This window comes from Sabethes cyaneus, chromosome 3 (genome assembly GCF_943734655.1).
Source record: "Sabethes cyaneus chromosome 3, idSabCyanKW18_F2, whole genome shotgun sequence".
Taxonomy (NCBI): domain Eukaryota; kingdom Metazoa; phylum Arthropoda; class Insecta; order Diptera; family Culicidae; genus Sabethes; species Sabethes cyaneus.
In genome coordinates this window covers 201,049,154-201,069,621 of record NC_071355.1, presented here as the reverse complement: position 1 = coordinate 201,069,621, position 20,468 = coordinate 201,049,154, and the positions used below count along the sequence as shown (strand labels likewise).

General features: G+C 41.2%; 1 protein-coding gene across 1 annotated transcript; it reads left to right on the top strand.

Moving 5' to 3' along the window:
* Positions 1–6,114: 6,114 nt before the first annotated feature.
* On the top strand, positions 6,115–18,234 carry LOC128742197 (GATOR complex protein MIOS). Its single transcript, XM_053838467.1, has 6 exons — positions 6,115–6,317; positions 6,386–6,568; positions 6,638–6,778; positions 6,847–6,966; positions 7,028–8,915; positions 17,905–18,234. Exons 1-6 carry the CDS (start codon positions 6,188–6,190, stop codon positions 18,002–18,004), a joined length of 2,562 nt encoding a protein of 853 aa, XP_053694442.1. The 5' UTR covers positions 6,115–6,187; the 3' UTR covers positions 18,005–18,234.
* Positions 18,235–20,468: the final 2,234 nt, after the last annotated feature.

Below are 20,468 nucleotides of genomic sequence, written 5' to 3'. Positions count from 1 at the left end.
TTCGGGTATAGTGTCGTGAAGAATGGATAAACGAAAGTTTTGTTTAATCATATGATGACCGTTCATTTAGGGGTCTATTCTAATGCTCAATGTCAATGCATCTCACAATTGCCAAATCCGGCCAAGACAGCACGGATCAATTGTTTTACTTCAAGCCATAGGTACAGACAGACTGGCAAACCAAATGTTTCATAGCGAACTTCGACTGTTTCATATGCTTGAAAATATCTGCCAGCCTTTATCTTCCGATTTTACTGCATGATAATTCTGCATAGAAAGCTGTTTGAAGTCTGACTTGGCGTGGGTTTCGTCAGCATACAGCTTTCGGGATTGTTCAACTTCGAGTTCAATTTTAAGGTCGATTTGAAGTCCAACTTACCGCCCAGTTAGCTTCGAGGTACGATACCGGTATAACAAGCCAGTCGTCGTATGTTCGAATCTCGGCTAGGCGGTGCTGCTAGATAGAGTCTGTAGGATTGTTGCACTAGACCCGTAGCTGTCCTGTACTCTATCAGCCGGCTGTGAAGTCTGTCGATAAAAAAGGGTCAAGGGACGTTTAAGCCCAATGTTTTGCTTTTTTTTTGAAGTCTAACTTCCAGTTGAATTCGAAGTAAAGATGCAAGTACAAATGAGTCCAAGATTAAATTTAATTTCATGTCAATTTCAAACCTAATTTAATTCCAATTTTAAGCTCAATATAAAGTCCTATTTCAATACCTAAAGAGAGGTGAGGGAGAGCTAAAGCCCCCCTCGAGGGCTGGTGGGATAGCGTAAGCAGCCATCAACAGGGCAGCGGAATGTAATGACTAGTTCGACGAGGAATGCCAGGGGATGTTAGCGGAGAAGAATACATCGCGGGCGTCAATGTTGCAGCAGGGGATCCGTCAAGACGTGGAATGATATAGACCGAAAAGAAAACAGCATACCCAATTCTTCCGGGATAAAACGCGTCGCCGAGAAGAAATGGAGTGCGAGGACATGGAACTGTATGGACATGGCTGTATCGTTCTCAGAAAACGGGTAAATTTTACAAGAAACCCGCAAGGCTTTGTTCCGCAAGCCGAAACACGTCGGGATAAAGATGGAGAGCTTGTCGGATAAATTGCTCGGAGAAATATCAAGACAGCAGAGAGAATGACTACATCAGTACGGCATATGATGGTGATGTGCCGACCACCACAATAGGGAAAGTGATCGAAGCCATCAAGCAGCTCAAGAACAACAAGGCAGCTGACAAAGATGCTACCGCGGAGGAGTTTATCAAGATGGACCCGGAGAGGTTGGTTACCTTTCTGTATCGGCTGATAGTAAGGATCTGGGAAACTGAACAGCTAGCGGAGAAGTGATATCTATACCTATAAAGAAGGATTTCTGTCTGTCTGTCTGTCTGTCTGTCTGTCTGTCTGTCTGTCTGTCTGTCTGTCCGTCTGTCTGTCCTGTGTTCCTTATAGAATCAAAAACTACTGAACCAATCGGCGTGAAAATTTGCATGTAGAGGTTTTTGGGGCCAGGAAAGGTTTTAGTGATGGTTAGAGACCCCTCCCCCCACTAAGAGGGGGGGCTCCCATACAAATGAAACACAAATTTCTGCATAACTCGAGAACTAATCAAGCAAATAGAACCAAATTTGGCATGTGGGTGTTTTCGGTGACAAGAATTTATTCTAGGGTAATTTGAGACCCCTCCCCTCTTTATAAGGGGAATTATAACTCCTCTCCCCTTTAAGAGGGGGGGGTTTCCATACAAATTTCCCCATAACTCGAGAACTAATCAAGCAAATGGAACCAAATTTGGCATGTGAAAGTTTTCGAGGGCAAGAAAATTTTCTATGTTGAATTAGGACCCCTCCCCACTTTAAGAGGGGGGGCTCCTGTACCAAAGAAACACAATTTTCCTCATAACTCGAGAAGTAATTAAGCAAATGGAACCAAATTTGGCATGTGGGTGTTTTTGGAGACAAAAATTTTTTCTATGATGAATTGAGACCCCTCCCCGTTTTAGGAGGGGGGATCCTATACACATGAAATACAAATTTCCTCATAACTGAAGAACTAATCAAGCAAATGGAACAAAATTTGGCATGTGAAGGTTTTCGAAGGCAAGAATATTTTCTATGGTAAATAAGGACCCCTCCCCACTTTAAGAGGGGGGGCTCCTATACAAACGAAATACAAATTTCCTCATAACTCGAGAACTAATCAAGCAAATGGAACAAAATTTGGCACGTGGGTGTTTTTGGAGACAAAATTTTTTTCTATGATGAATTGGGACCCCTTCCCACTTTAGTAAGGGGGGCTCCTATACAAATGAAATACAAATTTCCTCATAATTCGAGAGCTAATCAAGCAAATGAAACCAAATTTGGCATGTGAAAGTTTTCGAGGGCAAAAATATTTTCTATGGTGAATTAGGACCCCTCCCAACTTTAAGAGGGGGTGCTTCTACACAAATGAAATACAAATTTCCTCATAATTCGAGAACTAATCAAGCAAATGAAACCAAATTTATCATGTGGGTGTTTTTGTAGGCAAGAATATTTTCTTTGGTATATTTTCTATGGATTCCCCACTTTAAGAGGGGGGGCTCCTATACAAATGAAAAACAAATTTCCTCATAACTCGAGAACTAATCAAGCAAATGGAACCAAATTTGACATGTAAGTGGTTTTGAAAGCAAGATTTTTTTCTATGGTGAATTGAGACCCCTCTCTTCTTTAGAAAGCGAGTTATGGCCCGTCTCCCCTTTAAGAGGGTGGGGTTCCATACAAATGAAATGCAAATTTCCTTATAACTTGAGAACTAATCAAGCAAATGGAACCAAATTTGGCATGTGGGAGATTTTGGAGTCTAGAATTTATTTTACGATAGTTAGAGACCTCTCACCCCTGTGGTAGGGGGATATGGACTCTCATACAAATAAAACAGAAATTTTTGCGAAACTCAAAAACTAATCGAACTCGAGAAATTCGAGACTCTTCCATAAAACATTAGTCAATACAAGACCACAAAAACTATCTATAGTAACACTAGATCATTCAGGACGAGACGGTCGCGAGTGTTGCCGGTGACCCGCCGTCGGAAGCGCCGCCCACTGGGGGGCTTGCAAAACTCGAGATTGTGACAAAGATCATCCGAGATTCATGATTTATGTACAACACAGGTTAATTTGTGGCAATACGAAGTTTGTCGGGTCAGCTAGTGCCTAATATACAAGAAGGGCGACAATGTGGAATGAGAGAACTATCAATCGATCGCCATTCTCAACGCAGTTTGTAAAGCGCTTTCTCAGATCATCTTTCGCCGTCTATTGCCATGTTAACATGTAGATTCGGTTTTGTGGACGGGCTAGGACCAAACACCAAATTTTTGTGCTGCGATAGATCATATAAGTGTCGCGAATTCATATGCACCCGCTATTCATAGATTTCAAGGCCGCCTACGATACTATAGACCGTGAAGAGCTATGGAAAATCATGGACGAAAACGGCGTTACCGGGAAGTTGTCAAGACTGATTAAGCACGCGATGGATGGTGCACATATTCATATGCTTAAAAATATCTGCCAGCCTTTCTCTTTCGATTACAGCATGAGAATTCTGCATAGAAAGCTATTTGAAGTCTGGCTTGGCGTGGGTTTCGTCAGCATAAAGCTTTCGGGATTGTTCAACTTCAAGTTCAATTTTAAGGTCAATTTGAAGTCCATCTTACCGCCCAGTTGACCTCGAGGTATGATGCTGGCCTAATAAGCCCGTCGTCGTATGTTCGAATCTCAGCTAGGAGAGGCTGTTAGAGTCAATAGGATCGTAGCAACTGGTCCTGCAATTGTCCTGTACTCTAACAGCTGGCTGCGAAGTCTGTCGTATAAAAACAGAAGGTCAAGTTTCGATAACGGAATGTAGCACCTAGGCTTTGCTTTGCTTTTGGATGGTGAACAGTGCTGTGTGAAAATGTCGGGCGCGTTGTCAAGCCTGTTTGAAGCACGCAGGGTACTTCGACAAGGCGATGGTATTCCCAACAAACTTTTTTGTTGTATAGCTTATCAAACGCTTATTTACTGGATATTAGCTGTTTAATGGCTGAACAAACGGCTCTTCAAATAAAATGTTTGTTAGGTTTCCGGTGTCCTGTTCAACATCGTGCTAGAAGACGTTATGAAACGTGCGGGTTTGCACATGCGGGAATAAATCAAGTAATTTAATTGATTCGCTGACTACGTGGACATTTTGGAAAGGACGTTCCAAATGCTTGCTGAATAGTACATTAAACTAAAACGTGAAGTAGTGAAGGTTGGTTTAGTGGTGAATACGTATAGAACCAAGGACCTGTTAGCAAGAGAAACCGAGCGCGATCGAGATCGCATAGGCAATAGTGTGGTAGTCGAGAGAGATGAGTTCGAGGCGATGGACGAACTTGTATACTTCGGGTCGTTGATGACGTAGGATAACAACTACAGCAGAAATACACAGACGTATTGTTGCCGGAGGTCGTGCTTAGTACGGACTCCACAAGACCCTAAGGTTTGGTATGTTTCATCCCCGTACCAAATGTACACAAAAAGCTAATAAGACCGGTAATCCTCTACGGGCACGAGACGTAAACAATGCTTGACGGGGACTTTAAAGCACTGACCATTTTTGAACGTTGTGTGCCTAGGACCATCTTTGGCGGTCTATGTGAGAACGGTGTATGGAGGAGAAGGAGAAGGATAAACCACGAGCTGGCACAGCTCTTCGACGAACCTAGTATTTAGGAAATCACTAAAACTGAAAGGGCATAATAGTCGGGACATGTTGTGAGAAGTGCGCAGCGTGCTCGAAGGTCAGACTAAATGGAGCAAGATCTGGAAAGTATGGGACAGTCGAAAAATTGGAGGCGGATAGCCATGGACCGAGTTTGTTGGTGAAACATTGTAACATGGTCATAATTCTCGCGCCACAACATTGTTATGCAGGTGAAATCCTAAAGGACAGGCACCATGATAAGTAGCAAATTTCAATTCCAATTTCATGTGTAATTTCAAGTTCTATTTTAGTTATATCAAATCCCGAGTTCAATTTTAAGATCAATTTAAAGTCTCATTTAATTTTAATTTCAAGTTTATATTTCAAGTTCAATTGCACGTCTTGTTTCAAGTCACACTTTATGTCTAATTTCAAGTTTAATTTTTAGCATAATTTCAATATGAATGCAATATTAAGTACAGTTTAATTTCAAGTTCGAGCTCAATGTATTACTATTTCTATTCCTAGCCTAATTTTAGGGTCAACAGCAGCTCCGATTTTAGGGTCAATTTCAAGTGAAATTACAAATTCAATTTAAGTTCTATTTCAAGACCAATGTCATATCTATGCCATGTCATGTTTCAAACCCTGTTTTATCAGAAAGTCCAAAGTTTCTGCGCTTAGCATAAGGTATTTGCTTAAAATTACGATTACCTACTTGACTTTTCTAGGCCAAAACATATTTCTGAAAGATACGAAACATTGATGATTGTATAACACTAAAAAATAATATATTTAAAAGGAACGCTGATTTAGAAAACGGGGGACGTCAAATCGAGTCTTCGCCAAACGTGCCACTATGCGATGCTCTGTGGCTCTGTTAGTTTATAGGGGCACCCTGTTAAAATTCAATGAAATTGTGTGTGTGTTCATATAACTAAGCTTTACGTACCAACATATAAATAGTTATGTAGTCTCAAGTGATTCATACATCGCAAAACTTGCATATATAAGAGAAAAAAGTTTTCTAGCAATTTTTTCAGGTACTGAAAAAGTAATCTTTCATTCAATGTATAATATCAACGCGAAATCAAAAGTTTGTTACTCTGAAGTAATTATTTTGATTAATAAATAAAATTTCGTAACTCATGGGGCTTAATTTTTGTAATTTATGTTTATTTTTTGCCAGGTTAAATATTCTAATATTTTTATAATAATTCTTTCGTTTTTGGGTACTTTATTCCTACGTTGTAGCCCACTGCGTAGGGGCTAACGTCACGCACTTGCAAACGTCAAACAGTACCATCAGCAGCGTGCGGCGCTAATGGTTTGTTTGCGTTCATCCTTATCAGTTAGTGTGTTTATATCGTGTACGTATCGTGTTTTTCGAAGTGTTTCTGAAAAGTTATTACGAGTTATTTAGGTGTTTTGACCTGCAACTAGTAATATGCAAAACCATTAATCAAAATGACGCAAACCGTTGTCGAACTGCACTGGTTTCCGAAGTATTCGGACCGTTTTTTGACTGTTTCCGGATCGGAAATCAATCTGTACCAGGTGAAAAATCGGGAACTGATTGAACATGGAATCAATAGCAGTAAGTTTTTCCGGATTTGAGGCGTACCGAGGAGTGCTTGCTTTAAAAAAGCTCCTTTTTGATTTCAGACATCAATATGAACATCTCCAAAACCATCACTGCCACTTTGATTGCCTTCGAGACGCGTTATCAATTTATACGTTCGGTAGCACCATCTTACCACTCGAATGGGGAGATTTTGTTTGCAGCTGGCTTGCCAAACGGAAAGGTTGCACTGTGCAATTTTGCAACCGAAAACAATGTTGAATTTAGTATGAGATAGCAGCATGAGAACTAGCCCAGTTGGATCAGTTGATGATAAACACTTTTCTCTTTTTCAGCTCCGCGCGTTGCACGTCCCTGCACTTGCATTGCCTGGAGCGAGCTAGAACCGAGTATTATCGCAATGGGTCACGATCGCAACCGATCGGATCACTGCATTACGATTTGGGACACGGAGAGGGGTGTGCCCAATCAATCTTGTAAGTTGTCAATTACGGGGAATTACATATTACATAACTTACCTGTATAACACTGATTTTCTTGATAGCCATTCTCCAATTGATTGGTCTTTCGGAAACCGCACATTCTATTTGTTGGGATCGAACCTTTCCACAGGTTATGATAGCTGGAATGAGCCATAAATATATTAAAATGATGGACTTTAGGCGTATGTTGGAATTTATTGGTTCTGGTGGGGTGAGAATTTAACTATCTGTGTTTTATTTTAGAGAACTCGGCTGTTGTAACTGTGGCCAATGCACGTACGGTAAACGGTTTGTGCATTGCACCCAATGGCCGTTATTTGGCTAGCTATGTAGATAATGTCATCAATTTGTGGGATCTTCGCTCGCTGGATAAATCCATCAGTCAGATGCAGATGCAGAAAAACATTACCCATTTGTCCTGGTGTCCGACAAGGTCTTCGGTATTGACTGCTTTGCAGCGTGATTCACCATTGATACATTTAACGGATTTGCATTGGCCTGGTTCGGAAATGGACGGCGGAGAACCACATTCGATAAAGCGCTTTGTTTCCCCATTTCCAGCGCGAAGTGGCGGCCGAATTCCAACGATGGGCTACATTTCATGGCATCCGTACGATTTGGAACGAATGTTAGCTCTTTCTGGAACGGGCCTCATTCGCGACTACCAGGTACCGCAGCGAGTGGCTATCTCCTGGGATAACAATAATAATTTGTTCGGTAACAACGGCAATGAGTTGCGGCAGTTTTTGACACCCTCTCCACCGACAACTCCATCTGATTCTTTGAACCAGTGGGATTGCGGAATCGATAGCTATGAAGAGGATATAGCTGATATGATTCAGAAGCGTGCATTAAATAATTACGGATTGATGGCCGAGATTCAGAGCAACGGTGATCTGGCTAGTAATGCTAATTTGAAAGGAGTTTGGCGTCTTTTGGGACACATGATCAAAGAGGACTGTAAGCTTGGACTGAACACTATCCTGGGTGTTTGTAGTGCTCCCGACGGTCCAGCGATGTCCCGCTCAGAACCTGTCATGATGAAATGGGTTGATTTTAGCATCGGTAGTGGTTTAGTTGTGTATAGAAGCGAACATCGAGATACAGCACAGTTGCTTTGCGGTTGGACATTCGATCGGAAAAAGGAAAGCTCTTTCCAGGCGTTCATTGATGAATTGTGTGCAAACAAGGAATTTACGAGAGCAGCTTTGATAGTTTGCTTCCACTTTAGAATAAACAAAGCGATTGAAATACTCGGAAAAGGGGCAGAGCAAGTTACGGATCCAAGTTCGTTACTGCGAGTCGCAGCTATTGCACTGTCTGGATTTAGTTCGGAACGTTCCGCTTTGTGGCGCAAGCAGTGCGGAGCAGCTAGGATGCAAATTGATGATCCCTATCTGAGATGTATGTTTTCGTTTTTGGCTCATGAACAAGACGGGTTTGAGATTGTTACTAACGAAACGGAGATAACGCTTGGCGATCGAATGGCTTTTGCCTGTAATTTTTTGTCAGATCTTAAATTGGCAGATTTCATCAAAGGGATGGTCGCCAATTGCATTGAAGTTGGCGATTTGAATGGCCTCTTACTTACCGGAGCAACGAATGATGGTATCAAGTTACTGCAAAGTCATCTAGATCGAACGGAAGACGTACAAACTGTTGCTTTAATTGCATCCCGTTTCCTCACTTCGGATCTTCTGACCGACTACCGTGTACAGTACTGGATTTCTACGTACAGAGACCTTCTGGACATATGGGGCTTGTGGGAGCAACGCGCCGAATTGGACATTACTTTGGGTCGCATTCGATCACCACCGCAAAATTCACGCTCCGTGTTTTTGTTGTGCAATTTTTGCGGAAAAAATGTCTCCATGGCACTACAGGAGGATGCCCGCCTTAGAACGAACGCCGCTGTAATGCACAAACTGTCGTCCTGCCCGAATTGCCGGAAACCGCTGCCGCGGTGCGCGCTCTGCCTGCTTCACATGGGAACAACGATGGGAGCCATTTCGCAGAACCACGTTGCCCAGGGACAGATCGGCTGGCAGTCGAAACCGTTCTCCAAGTGGTTCTCCTGGTGTCAGACCTGCCGGCATGGCGGCCACACCGAACATCTGGCCGAGTGGTTCAAGTAAGTAATGCTAGTTGTAAGAGAGTTCATAACCGATTCGCATTTTTTCCATGATAATGTTAAGCAATAGTTTATAACCTACTAGCTGACCCGACAAACTTCGTATTTCCACAAATTAACCTGTGTTGTACATAAATCATGAATCTCGGATGATCTTTGCCACAATCTCGAGTTTTGCAAGCCCTCCAGCGCTTCCGACGGCGGGTCACCGGCAACACTCGCGATCGTCTCGTCCTGAATGATCTAGTGTACCTATAGATAGTTTTTGTGGTCTTGTATTGACTAATGTTTTATGGAAAAGTCTCGAATTTCTCGAGTTCGATTAGCTTTTGAGTTTCGCAAAAATTTCTGTTTTATTTGTATGAGAGTCCATATCCCCCTACCACAGGGGTGAGAGGTCTCTAACTATCGTAAAATAAATTCAAGACTCCAAAGTCTCCCACATGCCAAATTTGGTTCTATTTGCTTGATTAGTTCTCAAATTATAAGGAAATTTGAATTTCATTTGTATGGGAGCTCCCCTCTTAAAAGGGGAAGGGGTCGTAATTCACCATAGAAAAAAATTCTGCCATCTAAAACTCCCACATGCCAAATTTGGTTCTATTTGATTGATTAGTTCTCGAGATAAGAGGAAATTTGCATTTCATTTGTATGGAAGCCCACCCTCTTAAAGGGGAGATGGGCCATAACTCGCTTTCTAAAGAAGAGAGGGGTCTCAATTCACCGTAGAAAAAAATCTTGCGTCCAAAACCACTTACATGTCAAATTTGGTTCCATTTGCTTGATTAGTTCTCGAGTTATGAGGAAATTTGTTTTTCATTTGTATAGGAGCCCCCCCCCCTCTTAAAGTGGGGAAATCCATAGAAAATATACCATAGAAAATATTCTTGCCTACAAAAACACCCACATGATAAATTTGGTTCCATTTGCTTGATTAGTTCTAGAGTTATGAAGAAATTTGTATTTCGTTTGTATGAGAGCCCCCCTCTTAAAAAGGTAAGGGGTCCTAATTCATCATAGAAAAAATGGTTGCCTCCAAAAACACCCACATGCCAAATTTTGTTCCATTTGCTTGATTAGTTCTCGAATTATGAGGAAATTTGTATTTTATTTGTGTAGAAGCACCCCCTCTTAAAGTTGGGAGGGGTCCTAATTCACCATAGAAAATATTTTTGCCCTCGAAAACTTTCACATGCCAAATTTGGTTCCATTTGCTTGATTAGTTCTCGAGTTATGAGGAAATTTGTATGGAAGCCCCCCCCTTTTAAAGAGAAGAGGAGTTATAATTCCCCTTATAAAGAGGGGAGGGGTCTCAATTTACAATAGAAAAAATTTTTTTCTCCAAAAACACCCACGTGCCAAATTTGGTTCCATTTGCTTGATTAGTTCTCGAGTTATGAGGAAATTTGTATTTCGTTTGTATAGGAGCCCCCCCTCTTAAAGTGGGGATGGGTTCTAATTTACCATAGAAAATATTCATGCCCTAGAAAACTTTCACATGCCAAATTTGGTTCCATTTGCTTGATTAATTCTCGAGTTATGAGGAAATTTGCATTTCATTTGTATAGGAGCCCCCCTTCCTAAAGTGGAGAGGGGTCCCAATTCATCATAGAAAAAAATTTTGTCTCCAAAAACACCCACGTGCCAAATTTTGTTCCATTTGCTTGATTACTTCTCAAGTTATGAGGAAATTTGTATTTCGTTTGTATAGGAGCCCCCCCCCGCTTAAAGTTGAGAGGGGTCCTAATTCACCATAGAAAATATTCTTGCCCTCGAAAACTTTCACATGCCAAATTTGGTTCCATTTGCTTGATTAGTTCTCGAGTTATGAGGAAATTTGTATGGAAGCCCCCCCCTTTTAAAGAGAAGAGGAGTTATAATTCCCCTTATAAAGAGGGGAGGGGTCTCAATTTACCATAGAATAAATTCTTGTCACCGAAAACACCCACATGCCAAATTTTGTTCTATTTGCTTGATTAGTTGTCGAGTTATGCAGAAATTTGTGTTTCATTTGTATGGGAGCCCCCCCTCTTAGTGGGGGGAGGGGTTTCTAACCATCACTAAAACCTTTCTTGGCCCCAAAATACCTCTACATGCATATTTTCATGCCGATTGGTTCAGTAGTTTTCGATTCTATAAGGAACATACGGACAGACAGACAGACAGACAGAAATCCTTCTTTATAGGTATAGATTTGTAACGTAATGATAGGCAGCCCTACGTTATCCCCTCATGCGTTCCATGTGGATTTTGAATATAAAATGTCGAATTGAACAAACTCCAACGTTCAACAGGTCCTTAACGATCAGACTGATCATACCATCAATCTTTATTACGCGAGTTAGAATGTATTCAAGGCACTTCTTTGTAAAAAGTTTACAAATAGCAATCCTGTTTGATTGAAGAATGGCTGATTGTCTGTAGTGTGAGACGTCGTTTTTTCAGCAGATATCCATTAGTGTATCTGCCGACGTGTATTTGTTAAGCTGCGTTAAGTTGCGATGTCTCACCCTGTAAAACTGCTTTTAAAAAGTGAAATTTTTTGATGGACGAAACGTCCCTATTCGAATGAATCAATGTCAAGAACGTGCCATGAAATGCTAGCCACTGGATGTAATCTCTATTGAATTACGGCAGAGAAATGGTCGGAAGTTTGAACACAAAGAGAGCGAAAGCGCGGGAAGTTCTTTCAGGGATCCGAGCTGGTGAATCGGTCTACCTTTCTCAGTATGCTGCTATGGTATCGGTATGCTATGCTATGGAGACGGATCGATGCCTGAGCTTGATACCGCTGCGTGTTGAAAGAATTCACAAATGTCCCTGCCTGACGGTGGCAGATCCTCCAAAAGGGCCGTGAATACACCATTTGTTCGTTGACTTCATAGCCGCATATGATACCATCGAACGGAAAGAGTTGTTGAAAAACATGGACGACAACAGCTTCCCCAGGAAGTTCATCAGAGTGATTCAATCTACGATGGATGGTACACACTATTATGTTCGGAGCTCGGGTGGATTGTCAAGTTCATTCGAATCACACAGAAGACTTCGTATGGTCTCTTATGCCTGCTGTTCAACATCGCGCTACAAAGTGTTATGAACCGAGCGCATCAACACGCGGGGCATGATCTTCAACCAATCTAGCCAATATATCTGCTTTGCCCGTGACTTGGATATTATCGGCAGAACATCTGTGGCGTTGGCTGAACAGTACACCAGACTAAAGCGCGAAGTAGAAAACAATTGGGTTGAAGGCAAATACGTCTAAAATAAAGTACATGCTGGCCAGCGGAGGACCATGAACTTGCACAGCTGTATGGCGAAGTCAGTATCTAAAAGGTAGCTAAAGTTGGACGGATACGATGGGCAGAGCATGTTGTAAGAATGCCGAACAACTACCCTGCAAAGGTAGTGTTTGCCTGAAATTCGGTAGGAACAAGGTGACTTGGAGTGCAGTGAGCAAGATTGTTAGACCAGGTGGAGCGAGATCTGCCGAAGAATACTCGGTGTCCGAGGAATTGGAGAGCGGTAGCCCACAATCGAGTAAGTAAGTAAGTAGGTACGCAAGGCTCCGATGTTACGCATTATCGCATTATCTGAAAGCGCGTGAGGTAATATTTCCGAAGTCAAATAAGGCTTCGACTAGCATGAAGGTGCGAGTGCATGACGTCAGTGGTTCATAAAATCCGTACATGGTCCGATGGAATCTAGTTGTCAGCATGTTCGATGAACGAAGCTGTCTACGTGAAGCTCTAAAATCAATTCGAGACAGTAAAATCGGGGCGTCAAGCTTATTATTGAGTAGCTTGGCTACAAAAGTCGCTTGTTGATTCTTCCGACGACTCTCTAGCGTATTCAAGTCTAAAGGCTGACAACGGTCTTCGTAGCGGGGAAGATTATTAGGTAGACGCCATGGCAAATGTCTTAGAGCGATACAGACAAATCTTCATTGCACACGTTCTATTCTAGCTGTCCAGCACAAGTTATAGGAATTCCAGATGAGGCGTTTTCAAGTATTGGTCGTACTAATGCGCAGTACAATGCGCTCAAGCCATGCGGATCTTTAAAGTCACGAGCAATTTTTGTGATAAATCCCAGTTGCTGCGAAGCTCTTGAGATGACAGCAGTATATTGTTGGTTGAACGTGAGCTTGTTATCCAACAGAACTCCAAGATCATTAATCTGATCGACGCGTTCTAGAACAACTCCGTTTATCTGATAGTCAAATGAGATAGGCACATTGCAACGATGAAATGATATAGCAACACATTTGGCAATGCTTATTGTTAGCCTGTTTTTGTTACACCAATCAGCGAAGATGTCCAGCAGTGTTTGCAATCGGCGGCAATCGTCAACAGATTTCACAACTAGATAGATCTTTAGATCATCGGCATATACCAGTACGCATCCGGAACCCAGCAGAATAGCAATATCGTTAAAGTACAAGGCAAAAAGCAAAGGCCCCAAGTTACTACTTTGTGGGACACCAGAAGCATTGCCAAATTCACGTGAAACTTTTGAATTCAGCTTGATATGTAAAGTACAGTCTGTAAGATATGAGCTCAACCACGAAGTCAGTCTATCAGGAATACCCAGTTTAGAGAGCTTGTGCAAGAGTATTTGATGATCTACTGTGTCGAACGTAGCCTGAATATCTGGGTACACAGCAGCCTTAGTGCGCCTTAGATGTTTTCGTGGTTGAGTCGGTCAAACGTTTTTACAAAGTCAACGGAAACCTACAGAAGTCCTGCAGTTCGTTGATCTGGTCCAATATAATGCGGCTGCTTGTGATATGGTCAGAGTCGTGACGTGGCACTGTGGCGCCGTTAGCGATGATCCAATTTGGCGCCCCCTTATTTAAAACTATGCAGTTTGAAACTATGGATCCGAGATATTCATCATGCAAGAGAGCCACATAATTGTGCGCAGTCACCTCCAAAATCCATCAGCATCAACTCAAGAGCAGGTGAACCTGCTTGATTATCCTAAAAGTTCTGTAATGCGAATTATTGAAAAGTACAAGAAAACTCACGACTGCCTGCAAAGTGCAAAGCAATCATCGCATCGGTTTGGAACCCTTGATTATCAATTGCGATTGACCAAGATCTCGTTAGCTCTCGGATCAAGCAGACAACCCAACCGAAACCTCAAAAAGGAACGGTGGTCAGAATTCGGGTTGGGGAAAGCTGTACGACCAGATGTTGACGAAACGTGAAACTTAAAGCGAAATCGACTTCAACCAAATCCCGGGAATCAAATTCTACAAGGTTCCAGCTCGCAGCATGGTTCGCATCAGATTCAAGTTTGTTTTGACGAATAAGTTCGCAAAAAAAAAAAGATTTGACATTGACAAGGGATCTGTTCCTGTGGGAGAAAGTGAGCATTTTTATAATGTATGCATCCAAGACTATGAATTCGAATGTATACAAAAGAAAGTGCGTCAAAAACGCATTTTACTTTTCATTAAGTCCCGTGAGCCGTAAGCGGTATTAGCTAGGACAGGACGTGCAATCTGGCTTCTTACTCTTCTTCTTATTATTACCGCCATCCCGATTGAATATTCTTTGTTACACTCTGCACCACTGTTGCCTGCACATATTATTTTAATAATAACTTCGTTTGCCGAACAACAGCTCCCGAATACGCCACAGTTTACGCGACCAAAATCATGTTTTGCATTTCATTTTGAAAATTAAAATTTGTGTACAAACAAAACTTATATAGAACCAAGCATAGAACTACAGAATACAAAAGAAATCAAAATTCGGAAAAAATCACTTATTGTCGTATTCCTACTACCTAATGAGTTTCAGCAACACTGAAAGCGATACCGCGTTATATTGCCCAGTCAACGGTTGCTCGTCGTTTTCAGCCAATCAGAAATTGGGTCAATTTTGGGTCAACGCCGCGGTTGACACTTGGCACGTCCTGTCCTAGGGTATTAGCAGTAAAGTGGGAGTATTTCTTCGAAATAACAATGAATAATTTGTTTCAGTGTTGTTTCATGAAATATAATTTTACTACCTTGATCTTTAGAAAGAGACTCTAAAAATTGTTAAAAAAATTATCATAATTATTGCCAGGGCCTTGCTGAATTTCAGGCCCTTTTTAGCGCCTCCAAAACCTAGCACTGGCGGGGGCCATTCTGGTCAGGCGCACCCTACGGCACTAGATATGGTCTACGCATATTCCAGTTTGCTGTCGCCGGAGAGTATCATCGATGTTTTCCTGGATACGATTATGGATTACTTTACAGAGTACTTTAAGAGTAATATAAAGTGTGTCCCACATCAAATTGCACCGCGGAAGAAACGTAGAAAATTACCCCTTGGGTATTTTGTCTCGAAAATTTGGTATAAGTAGTTTAGAGTGCAAACAATATACACTATTTTTATCGCTGTGACTTTTTCGAAAATTGAGGAAAATTGCGTCACCCGGAAAAGAACGTCGCAAATTGATTTTGCGCAATCACCTGGAAAATTCTCAACTATCTTGTTGGGCATCGGAAAACAACTCGTAATCTTGCACTCAACTGTGAGTCGTGTGGTTAAACGTCTACAAAACTCTGAGCATCAAACGGAAGAAGAAATGCGGCCAGAATAGATGCTCTATTAGTGATCTGGATCACAAACGGGTCGTGGAAGCGTTAAAGTAGAATCCCAATGCTTCGGCCCAAAAAGTGGAATCTGTCCAAGTCTTTCGTTCAGAGAGCCAATGAACGGGAGGAACTGCATACGTACAAAGTACAGAAGGCTCCAAAGTTACGGGCCCGGAAACTGTACACGCAGATGCTGACGAAGCCTCATTGTGAAGGTGAACTTCCGGCAGCTTTTGGGGCTACTGTGTTTCACCGCACAGCACAAGTTTGATGTTCCAGAGGAAATAAGGAAGCAGAAACTTTCAAAGATGGCCAAGAAATACATGATTTGGCAAACGATCTGCTCATGTGGCAAACGAAGTGCGCCGTTCGTGATTACCGGAATTGTAAACGGGTAGATCTACCTGTCTACAGAAGCGTCTGCTTCCTATGTTGAAGCAACACCAGGGCCCTACGATCTTCTGGCCGGATCTAGCTTCGTTCTATTATTCCAAGGATGTCCTGGAATGGTACGAAATGCACGGCAACTAAGGCCCATCGAAAAAATACTGGATAATTAGGAAGCAGGCACTACGAAAGCATCCCAAGTAGGTCAAATCTGAGGAAGACATGAAGAAAAAGTGAGTTTCCGTACAGAAGAAGCTGCAGCCAGATGTTGTACAGAACCTTATGAGTGGAGTTCGTAAGGTGCGAGCATACGGTTATTGTATTGAAATGTGCCAAAAGCTTACTAATGGGTTATAATTTATTGTCTGAAAGTTTAAAAAGGATGGGTCAATTAGGTAATTTTATACAGTGTTTTTTCCATGGTGTAATTTGATGTGGAACACCCTTTAGAGCAACGCGAAGCCGCCCCAGCTACCGCATTCAGTTGGGTTACCTTTTTAGGAACCTTGACCAATATGCTTTGCATCTAGTCCACTGGAAAAGTTGAGGTTATGTTGCTGAATAACCGATGCGTCATCTAGGCTTAAAAAGATGGGTCAGCTTTGAACGTCTCGGCTGAAATGCACCCAGGTAACCATTAAGCATTAATATAAGCAGTAAATCAATCGTTTATTAGCATCCCTGGCGTTTTATACTGCAGGTTGCTGTTTATCAGCCTTTTGACTGCATAACTGATGTAAATTGGCATCCATAATTCTATTTAAATTCTTCTTGTTGGTAACTAGCTGCAAGTAAGCATTGTCAGCACTATAAGAGGGCTAGCAGTAAAGTAGCCGCATATTTTGCCAAAATAGCATTTAAGTAGCATTTAAGGCAACTTAAATGCTTATTGGCTTCCATTTAAATTGCATTGGGAATGGTTATTGGTTACCTGGGCATTCTATCTCTGGCGCTATTGTTCCGTATTTTTTATTGTTGCTTCAATTTCAGACAGTGATGGCGCCTCAAAGATGACTCGTTGAATGCCATGTTCTATTGGCGTCATGCGTTGCCGTTGTTATGTTGATTTCTGGCCTTTGAAACTCGAAAGGGTTGTCCGAAATAGGGATAGGCGTACGAGTCACGAGTCGTTTAAATAAACTGGTTCACAAGAAATAGTGTTCACACCAATGGCCTTTGAAAAGGAACCACGGTTCTTTGAATGTACTCGAAGCTAACACGAAATTTAGTTCGTGAATTGTGATTTATCGAGCTGTCAACTAAGCGAACAAACGATGGCTAACCTGACCGTCCATTTTGTTCTCCATCTCTGTCGCATTCCGAAGGACGTTTCGACTTTTCTTCAACTCCTTGTTGACGATTGTCCAATATTTCTCAATTGGGCGGAATTTCGATGTCCGAGGATTGATGTACTTTCTGGAGAAACGGTAGTTTAATGAACGGAAGAATACATTTTTCAGGCACTCCTGCTTGTACATTTTAGAATCATAAGCAAGATCATGAGCTTTCTGCGAATTTATTGGCAAATACGAATTTGAACTTTCTAGGGACTTCACGAGGATCAGTGACTTTATAGAACTTTTGTCCGGGAGACTGCTCATAATTCATCTTCACGTACGCTTCGTGGTCCTTGAGCATGCATCGTTCGAAATTCGTAAGAACCTCATTGTACAACTTCCGGGCACGTCTTTTGACCACTAATGCTGGTTAATGCTATTATATGGAAAGTAATTTAGTTAGATAGTGATTGGGAACTTACATAGATTTTATTAAATATCAATATTTCGTTCCACGGTGATTAAGAAATGCGTTGCAAATCTTTCAAGTCCACATTGTTTGTTAGCTAGCGATAGTACTTGAACCATACTTCAGAGAACGCAACCGATTTTAGAAGTTGGTACTTTATTTTAAGTATTCATAGAAAGAAAAGATTCTGAAGAAAATCTTCAACGTTACTTACGGTTCTCTGTGTTCTGTTTTTTTTTTTCAAATTATTTTTTACAGCCAAAACACCGAGTGCCCAGTGACATCGTGCCACTGCAAATGCTACGCCAAAGATCTTCCGATGCCACAGTTTCCTCGCGAAAAAGACAGTCTCTCCTGATACCAGCTATCAACATCATTCTAAGCTTGGACTAGCTTGGAAATCTGACTGTTGCGTTAGTTGGTTTGACGTGTATTAATGATTAATCATTTTTGTGTATAAACGTTAAAGGTTTTGGTTGTTTTTCGTTTTGTTAGTTAGCTCACCGTTAGATTGCTATACTTTTATGTGTGTAAGCAGTACACGTGCTCACGTTACGTCGACATCTACATCGTAAAGTTTTTGTGAATAATTAGTGTTTTAAATGTATTTTACAATTTTCTGTAAAGCTTATTTTTTCACGAAAACAAATTTTTAGTGTTCAAAATTGTGCCGAAATTTCCTAACAAATCGGTAGGGATGTACACGAGACTGATCTCGTTCACAGAGTCTAATCGGCGATTATCATTTTCTCTTTCTGCTCTCTACCTTCATATTTAATTTTAGCCACTCCCTCTTACAGCGTCGATAGAGCTTACTTGCGTTTGTCGCGCGAGGTGAGCAACAGTAATGTGTAGAGGACTGTCTCTCTTGCTCTACCGCAAAGCTTAGGCGAGCAGAGCACAAAGTGCGCCGAGTACGAACGACGAACACAAAGGAGAAATAAATGCCTGTACAAACGATCCGCATTATCGGGCTCAATCTGGAATAATGAATGGCAGGCGGGCGTTATGTGTGAGTGAAACAGGCGGGAAATCAATCCGGGCAAAAGGTAAATTAATTTATATTTATCATCGACTATTACACTGTATTTGTAGTTGTTTGGCTGGCGCACAATGCCGTCGTCGCGGGCCGTCATCAATTGCACTGTTGTAATGGAAATAGCTTTAACGTTATTTAATTTAAACTGGTTTCCCCGCCATTGAACTGTTTCGGTCGGTAAATTACTGATTGTTGGGGTTGGTGTTATGGCAATCATTTCAGTTTGTATCTACTGTTGTAGTAATTTATTAAATCAATTGATTCAATAAATTTTAAGTAATGTATGCAATTTTGCCAACTGTTCGCGTTATATCGATTGTGAACATGCGGTGTTACATGCTTTGCGAAAGTAAAACCGAACAACTCGTTTGGATAATATGCAATGATATTTAAAATGAAGGAATTAATATTGTTATAATTAGTATACCGTTGGATGCAATTAAAATACCTGCAGTGAATATTACCAGCATGCATGCCGGCATGTAACATTATTTTTTAGATTTATTTTTACTAGAATAACGAGTAAACTGAACATTTATTTGTACCTGATGGGACTATTGTAGAGATCCGCTTTCTATGAATTTTTCACCTAATTAATAAAAACTTTCATTTCAAGCAGTATTTTCATAATTTTTTACACTGAACTGTAGTGCCGAGGTAAGTGAATCCGGAATTGAATAATATAAATACAGTAAAAGTGGAGGGTATATTAAGCTGCAGGGTATCCAATGAATCGAAGACAGGCTGAGGGATGTGATAATCACCCCTAATCATTTAGGGTCCGAGAGGATTTTGACGCACCCTTCTGTCAAACAAACTATCAGGCAAATTAAGTTTGCAAGGTGAAGCTATTTATCAGGTAGCCGGATGTTAATGCTGGAAGCAATGTCTTACACCCCCTCTCTGATAATTGCTACTTTATACGTAATCATGTTCCGGGGTACGTTCGTAATCAGTTAGCTCCGGGGTACGATGCTGGCCTAATAAGCCAGTCGTCGTATGTTCAAATCTCGACTGGGTGGTGCCCCTATAGAGTTAACATGATCTTCGCACTCGCCCCGTATTTTTCCTGTACTCTAATAACCAGCTGCGAAGTGCGAAGTCGGTCTATAAAGAAGGGTCAAGTTCTGAAGGACTTTTATACCCATGGCTTTGCTTTGCTATACGTAATCATACACATATCGTTTGATTCAAGCTAAACGTGTTGCTTCATGAAATTGATGTTACCTAGATTTATGTACACGAATTTACATACAAGAATGTCATCGTGATTTCTGAGATTTGCCCATAATTTCCGTTAAAATTCGAATTTTTGAAATCTAGACAGATCGCTGCCAAAATCTATAAGTAAAGTATACTTTAGAAAAACCACAAACTGACTGTATGAAACATGAGCACAATAGAGTATTTTAGGTGAAATAAGTCAAAATGAAAAACATTACACGTACCTAAAAAAGTAAAGTCTTGAACTTCTTTAAGACTTGACCCTTCTTTATCGACACTGACTTCGCAGTCCAGTCATTAGAGTGCAGGACTGACTCCAGAACATATAACGACTGGCTTGTTAGACTAGCATCGTATTGGTTGTAGTAGAATGAAAGTTCAAAATAAATAATATAATGAAGAATTTTCCACGTGGGAGCAATTATCTTAAAATGGGGATTTAGAGCAAAAATATATTAGGTATTTTTCGAACTACATTTAATTGTGTAAATTAGTACATACCCAGTTAACATCACAACCTTTTTCAATACATTATGAACCAAAATGCTCTGGGTAACAA

Bases quoted from the DNA above. Each gene is read 5' to 3' on its own strand.
- LOC128742197 (XM_053838467.1), top strand. From the start codon at position 6,188: ATGACGCAAACCGTTGTCGAACTGCACTGGTTTCCGAAGTATTCGGAC. The intron at 6,318-6,385 runs GTAAGTTTTTCC...TTTTGATTTCAG, and splicing joins TGAACATGGAATCAATAGCA to ACATCAATATGAACATCTCC. The intron at 6,967-7,027 runs GTATGTTGGAAT...GTTTTATTTTAG, and splicing joins TAAAATGATGGACTTTAGGC to AGAACTCGGCTGTTGTAACT.